The sequence below is a fragment of the Clytia hemisphaerica genome, unplaced genomic scaffold (assembly GCF_902728285.1).
Source record: "Clytia hemisphaerica strain Z4C2 unplaced genomic scaffold, Clytia hemisphaerica genome assembly, whole genome shotgun sequence".
Taxonomy (NCBI): domain Eukaryota; kingdom Metazoa; phylum Cnidaria; class Hydrozoa; order Leptothecata; family Clytiidae; genus Clytia; species Clytia hemisphaerica.
Window position 1 is genome coordinate 1 of NW_027104491.1, and position 7,239 is coordinate 7,239.

A 7,239-nucleotide genomic window follows, 5' to 3' on the forward strand; every position below is an offset into this window, starting at 1 on the left:
ACCCCATTCTCACAGACCCGATGGGATTTTTCCAGCAAGTGGGATTAAAAAAGAACAAAAAATTGATGGAGATCGATATTCCCATAATATTTTGATTGAGGATTGGTTTATTTGATTATTTCCAGTGAGACAAAAACTAGAATATAATTTTCCACTGGGGACGATATTATTAAATCAACTTAAAGCTCCTTGCTAACATCATAGTCCGTATAAAAAACGCTGATCTGGAAACTTTTTGTTCTAACTTTTTGTTGTCTTTTTTCTTTGTTAATATCAAAAGGTAAAAATCAATTTGCTCAGTTTTTGATCACGTTACCAAGTATTGCTCTTGGGATTGGTTTAAGAACAAGGAAGCAGCAATTAAGCAGGTTCAAAATGAGCTCTTGTGTATCCGGCTATGCCGGATGCGAGAGATTCTAAAATCGGTTAATGCGATTTTTTTGCGATGGACACTTCCTTGTCTTGCAATTGCATAAAAAGGCGAAATTTCTGACTTGGAAAATCATTCAACTTGCTCAAGCAAGCAAGTCAATCAGCAGAATGAAGATTAGGAAAGCTTTGCTGCTTTTGGCACTTTGTGTCTATGCAGTACATTGTAAGTTTTTCAATTTCTTTCACTTTATATCCAAAAAGACTCTTGTTGTTAACAGGCTAGTACTTTAGAGATACACTATTTCAGGAATTATGGAATGGATATTGCTTAGGCATTTCTTGTACAAAAGAATGTACACATTAGAAGGATAAAAAATCATGTTCATCGTAAATAAATTTCAGGTACCGAAGAGAGCCAACAAGAAAATGCTCTCGAAGATCAGAAACAACAAGATGAAGAAGAAGACCAATCACAAAACATGATGACGTCATCACAAGATGATCGAGATGCTATGGAGCAAGATGAAAGCCCATTGGACAATGTGAAAGATGAAGAAGTACAGGTTGCAGGTATGCTGCAAATACTACCATCCCTTTATTTGGATGGAGTTTTTTAATCAGTTTCTTGTTAAAGTTTTTCTCATTTTTTGTTAACTTAGGTCCTTTACTCTAGGCCTTTTAGTTTAGTGATCAGCTTGACCTTATCTATTTCTTAAATCTTATCTAAACCCTAATCCTCTAGCAGTTATTATGCTACGATTTGTTTTAAACTTTAAAGTTGCAATTCAAATATTAGTTATCGATTCTTCTCAAGGTTATCTTTAGAAATGATTCTCATACCAGTTAGTGCTTGACCCTAGTTTTGTTCTTTATAACCCGAAACTTTACTATAATAGATAATTGTGAGTAATATCCGACCAAACGATATTTGTTTAAATTCTTTCAATACAGAAGACCAGAATGACCCGCAACCAAGACGAAGGCGTCGACGACGCCGACGAAGACGTCGAAGCCGACGACGCAGGAGTCGACGAAGCCGTCGCCGACGAAGACGATACGGTTTCCGAAGACGTCGCCCATATTACCCTTACGGTGGTTATTCTTACGGCGGCGGTTACCCTTACGGCGAATATCCTAACGGTGGATATCCTTACAACAAGCGCTATGGAAAATAATTCATTTCACGCACGTCAATGGTAATTTCTTATTGGGAATGGTGTTTGAGATCTGATTTTTTGTAATAATGGGAAAACTTTCTTCTTGGTAACTCGTAAGAAATATCGTTTCTTCTAAAAAAAATCAAATTCGAAGTTTTTTCGTGTGATTGAGCTAATGCATTATTTTTTATATATACGGAACATCTTAGGGGCCTAGAAAAGCTACTTTTTTGAAGTTGAATTTTTCACAAGTAATAGATACTAAACAAAGTGCTATCTCTGAAAATAATTTACCCCATCTACAGGGCGTCTCACAAAAAAGTATACTCTTCAAAGTAAAATTGCAGAATATCAAGTAATCAAAACATGAACATGATAAAAAAGTATCTGAAGGTCTGATTATCTAGTTTGATGACCAATCAGATTTCAAGAATAACTTTCTTTATTTTGAGGATTCATACACCCCTGTGTCACAAACCTCACTGGAAAATTTGGCAAAATTGGAAATATACCCAATTGAATACACGGGTTTCGAATTAAATTTTTGCTTAGCTTTAGCTTTGATCCCATGTAAATTTGCACGAAAAATATCAAGTAAACAGAACGAAAATTGGCCGTGTATCAAGCAATTTTAGCTCATTTTTCCATTTTGACAGACTTTATGGGTCATTATGAAAACAAAAAACATTAAAATAAAAAGTCAATCGTTTAATCGTATTTCTTTTATTGAATTTAAAATAGAAAAACATCTTTTGAATGAACACCTGGCTTTCAAAAGAGAAGAAAGGAAATCTATCAATACCTTTTATAAGGCATTTCCCCTTATCGCTCCTTTTATTTACTTGATTTTTTCTCTCGCGCCAGATTTAATTCGAAACCCGTGTATTAGAATTTCAATGTTTAAAGATTCCACTCTAATTTCCGCTGTGGAAAAAAGTTTATCCAGGGCTGTGGGACAGCGTTGTATTCATGGAAATCGAGATGACGAAAAACTATATGTGGGGGGGCATCCGAGATAACGGGATCACGGGATTGGGCCTTTTTTCAAACGGTATTTCGGGATTTGCATCAAAATATAACGGGAAAAAGGGAATGGAGCCATCTGCCGATACCGGGATTCCACCCTTAAATCTAACGGTAAAACGGTAACCAATCAGATATTTCTCGGGATTCCGGTATTTAGTCATTTCAAGGTTACAAATGCGTGATTGAAATTTTTAGAATGAAGAAGTATATCCACATATTAAAAATCTTCGCCTGCGGCGTGAATGGATTTCCGCTTTCATTCATAAAAGTGAGAATTGGAAGCTTATCAGCCAAATTATTTTCATTAGATGCCTTTCACTATTATTTTATACTACCCTTTTAATTACACCCCTGAAAGATTTTCTGCAAAGTTTTTTTTACTGTGTGTGGCATGTGAGTGCAGTTAAGTGGTATATTAAGAAAAAAGTTTTTAATCGCAGTGAATTTTGTTGAATTGAAATGAATTGTAACAAAATGGTATTGGGGATGGAAAATCTCTTGATTGTAAAGGGTGGAGGATTTCAAATTCCATTGCTTAAAGCTCAGAAATCCAGTGGGGATATGTAAACTTTCAGTGGTTCATTCATTCCACTGGGGATGAAAGTTCAGTGTATAGTTTTCCCGGTATGAATGATGCGTGGTCCAGGGCCTGAGCCACTTAGGGCTGGGGGCTATGATGGCATTCCAGGTTTTGTAAAGAAAAGGAGTTTTTAATTCCCATGATTCAGACTTTCGTTTCGAGAACCGCATTTCTTGGCAAAGTTAGTTTGAAATGTCGTCGTTTTTAAGCAAATCAGAGGATCAAAATTGAAAATTTCTCCCGTCGGTGCAAACCATGGTTGCGCCTCCTTAGTCACGATGTTTTCGACCCTTCGACGTTGAAATCAAGAAACAGGTGATTTAAACAACACACTGCGTTTTGAAGTTAACACTTTCTTTTCCAATTTTTCTTTTCAGAAAAATTAAGCTTCAAATGGGAATTGTGGCTCTAAAAATGGGTTCTAGGAAAAACTTTGACACCGTTGGAAAAGCTCTAGGTCTCAGCTTCCTAAAGCAACAGGACATTTTAGCTGAAAACGCAGTGGCTCTGAGCTATGACAATTTGATGAAGGGCCGGTAAACAGCCCTTTTCAGACCGTATAAAAAGTACGTTACAAGCCGTCTAGGGGTTAGGCAGTTGTGCCTGTTTCCAAACAGAGGAGATGAATGGCAATATCTTGTCAAGCTAAAAATACTTAAATTAGAGTAGTCTAACCCCCGGGGGGGGGGGTACTTAGGCAAAAATTGGTGCTGGGTATGTGCGGACGGTAAGGGTCGCGTTTTTCACCTTTCAAAGTCTCTCTAAGGGTTACAAAAATCAGGAAATTTCAAAGTAGTCTCTCTAAGGGTGGGAAAAATCACGATTTTTAGAAAAAAGATTCGATTTTGAGAGAAAAAATTACAAAAAAGTCTCACTAAGGGTAGGAAATTTTTGAAAATCAGAGAAAATTTTTCGAAAAAGTCTCTAAGGGTCACTTTTTCACTAAAATTTGGTCTCTCTAAGGGTCGGTTTTAGGAGGTCCCGTCCGCACATACCCCTCATTCGCCAACCCTAGTACCCCCCCTCCCCGGGTAGTCTAACAACATGTTTTTCCAAAAAAAATTCATATGGTCATTTTTTTAACCTTTCTTAGCGAGCTATCAAGCGAAGCTACCTTGCATCTTAACAACTCTTAAAAAATTTTAATTACGTAATTTCTAAGTGGCGTATAGTGATTAGATCAATATTCTGCAGTTTGGAAGTATTTTCTAAAAGCAGAGCATTTTTAGCCAAGCGAGAGTGACAGATCAAACACCTCACGGTGCTTATAGTCACATGCACAAGAAAAATCACTACAGAGTTAAGCTTTTCTCAAGTACACGACCAGATCTAGTCAAAAAAATCTCGAGTACGGCCCTCTTTTTCTCTCTTTATTTTTAAGATGCATTTTGTAAGCGAAGTAAATAAACCGACCTCTACGATCCATTATCAATGTTTGTGTTCCTTGAAATACAAATTGTAACGGGACCGGGATTTAGTGGAAAAGTCAACGGGATTTCGGGATTTTGCCGAAAATCTAACGGGATTTCGGGATTTTCGACCCTCGGATGCCCCCCACCTATATCGGCGACGACAAAGACTTCCTTTCAAAAAACACTAAAATAGGAGAAATATTGACTGCTGTAATTATTTCCAAAATTAATAAACAGTCCTAAAAAGGTCTGGAGGTATGAAAAAAATCGAAAAATTAACAAGCATGAAGGGTTTATCAGTCACCGTAAAAATATACAAAACCGGTCACGGGTCTTTGAAAACTGTTTCGGATAAATTTTTTTTCACAGAGAACTTAGCATGGTTCGTGTTTTGATTTTTCTACCCAACATGACTAGAATGAATACTATGAATAAATTTGACTGACATTTTGCTGAAATAAAAATTTACTAACAATTCAGCTTGAATTGGCATAGTTATTTTTTTTTTTTTTTTTTATTTTTTGCTAAATTTAATTTGAGCGGATTTCTCTTAGATTTGTTAATGTGAATTAGTGAGATATATGGGATTAGGGTTCAAGCTCTGGATGATTTGAAAGCTTTGGTGTCAAGGTGGAGGAGCGAATATATATAGACATATAACATAAGATTTTTCAGGCAAAGATGCTTTTTTACAAAACCTTAGTCACAAATCTTTAAATCAATCGCTCAATCCTTTCAATATGATCAAATGAATTATTTTAAGAGAGGATTACATTTCGCGAGCGTTTCGTGAGTTTTCCAAAAAATTTTGTGAAACTGGAGGTTTTTGGGGGGATTCTCTTTTGGAAAGAGAAAGCAAGAAGTTCTTGCGGCAGAGTTTCTCTAAAAATTTCCCGTGTTTCATATATAATGGTTATGAGCACAGGATTATGATATATTGTATATTCAACAGTATTAATAAATGATTGTTCTTCATTCGTTCTAGTAAATGTATCAAGTGTTCTGAGGGATAAGAACTAAGGAACCATCCACTTAGCTATATGTTATAAACCTTAGTCATTAGCCCGGGGGGGGGGCAGCTGGGCAAAAGGACCGACGGGTATGTGCGGGTCCTAAGGGTACCTTTTCCAATATCGTTAAAATGCACTGTAAGGGTCGGAAAAACTAGAGATGCACTGTAAGGGTAGAAATTTCAGAAAATTCTTGAAAAATCTAGATATTTTGACCAAAAATGCTAGAATTTTGACCATTTTTTGCACGGAAGGGATCGAAAATTTTTGGGGGAAATGCACTCTAAGGGTATGATTTTCACTGATTTTTGCTGCACTGTAAGGGTGCAATTTTAAAAGCCAATTTTTGGCCCGCACATACCGTCAGTTTGCAAACCCAGTGCCACCCCCGGGGTCATTAGCTATTGGTGGATTGAGATATCAATGGTGCATACCTTATACCGCATTATACAAACATTCGCTAATTCTGGGCCGAGAAAAAAATCCACCCCCCCCCGCTAATTAAATTAGAATAATTCAATATTTTATTACAGTGTATATAGACCTTAAACTTATCAAAATTTTCCTTTTTGTTAGTATTGGTTCTGGCATACAGGAAAACTGGGAGCCGGGAGGCGGGAGGCTGAACCGGGAGCCGGGAGTCGGGAGGCTGAAATCGAAAGTGGGAGGCGGGAGGCGGAAGGCTGAAAACGAAAGTGGGAGGCGGGAGGCTGAAATTGAAAGTGGGAGGCGGGAAAACGAAAGTGGGAGGCGGGAGGCTGAAATTGAAAGTGGGAGGCGGGAGGCTGAAAACGAAAGTGGGAGGCGGGAGGCTGAAATTGAAAGTGGGAGGCGGGAGGCTTAAAACGAAAGTGGGAGAGGGGAGGCTGAAAACGAAAGCTGGGAGGCGGGAGGTGGGAGTCGGGAGGCTGAAATCGAAGGTGATATAGGCTGAAAACGAATAGACGAAAGGCCGAAAGCAAGAACCAAGTTGCAAAGATAAACAAAATCTTGTGAAGATAAACAAAGACAACGGTTTAAAAAGCACTCTCACGAGTTCCGTATCGTTTGTTAGTATACGCTTTTTCAATTATAATAAGGATCCTTACGGAGCCTGGAGTATGTAATTGATCTAAACAGTTAGCCTAGCCCATGAGGTCCAAGGTCAGTTTAACCCGTATATGCAGTATTGTTTTTTATAAGGATTTTTGAATTAAGCAGTTTCGTAACGGCTCGATAGTACAAAGCTAGCGTGCCGGACCCAGAATCATTGACAAGAGACTTTGGTAGTTCTTTGGTAGTTTTGAAAAAAAATTCTAAGTCGCAAGGCGTTCTAATCATTTAGCTACATTTCACTCTTGGTGTTTTCAAGTTAGTCTTTAATTATTGGAAATATGAATTAAAAAGGAAAATACTTTCATTTGTCTTTTTTTCTACGCTCAATGTCAATTTTCAGGATAGGACTCGAGGTTTGTTTACATCAGAGGAAACCCCGTTCTATTTAATTGTTAAAAAAATTCCATGACACAGCATTCGAAAAAGTAGAATAATTGGGCTTTCCACAAGTATATTACTTTTTGATAAATATAACGAGATTGCTCACGGAAATATCTAACCCGGGCCTGTCAATCATTTTCTAGACCTGTCATCAATCACTTTTTTGGCAGTATATTCAGTCAGTTTTGCTTTTCTTTTCATCGTGG

At 37.5% G+C, this 7,239-nt stretch overlaps 1 protein-coding gene across 1 annotated transcript; it reads left to right on the forward strand.

Annotated features, from left to right (window-relative positions):
• The first annotated feature begins 515 nt into the window (after positions 1-515).
• Positions 516-1,643, forward strand: LOC136821600 (uncharacterized). Its single transcript, XM_067077818.1, has 3 exons — positions 516-595; positions 775-942; positions 1,324-1,643. Exons 1-3 carry the CDS (start codon positions 541-543, stop codon positions 1,545-1,547), a joined length of 447 nt encoding a protein of 148 aa, XP_066933919.1. The 5' UTR covers positions 516-540; the 3' UTR covers positions 1,548-1,643.
• The last annotated feature ends 5,596 nt before the right edge of the window (positions 1,644-7,239 follow it).

Coding starts and splice junctions, on each gene's coding strand:
- LOC136821600 (XM_067077818.1), top strand. CDS start 541: ATGAAGATTAGGAAAGCTTTGCTGCTTTTGGCACTTTGTGTCTATGCA. Junction 596..774: donor TTGTGTCTATGCAGTACATT/GTAAGTTTTTCA, acceptor AATAAATTTCAG/GTACCGAAGAGAGCCAACAA. Junction 943..1,323: donor TGAAGAAGTACAGGTTGCAG/GTATGCTGCAAA, acceptor CTTTCAATACAG/AAGACCAGAATGACCCGCAA.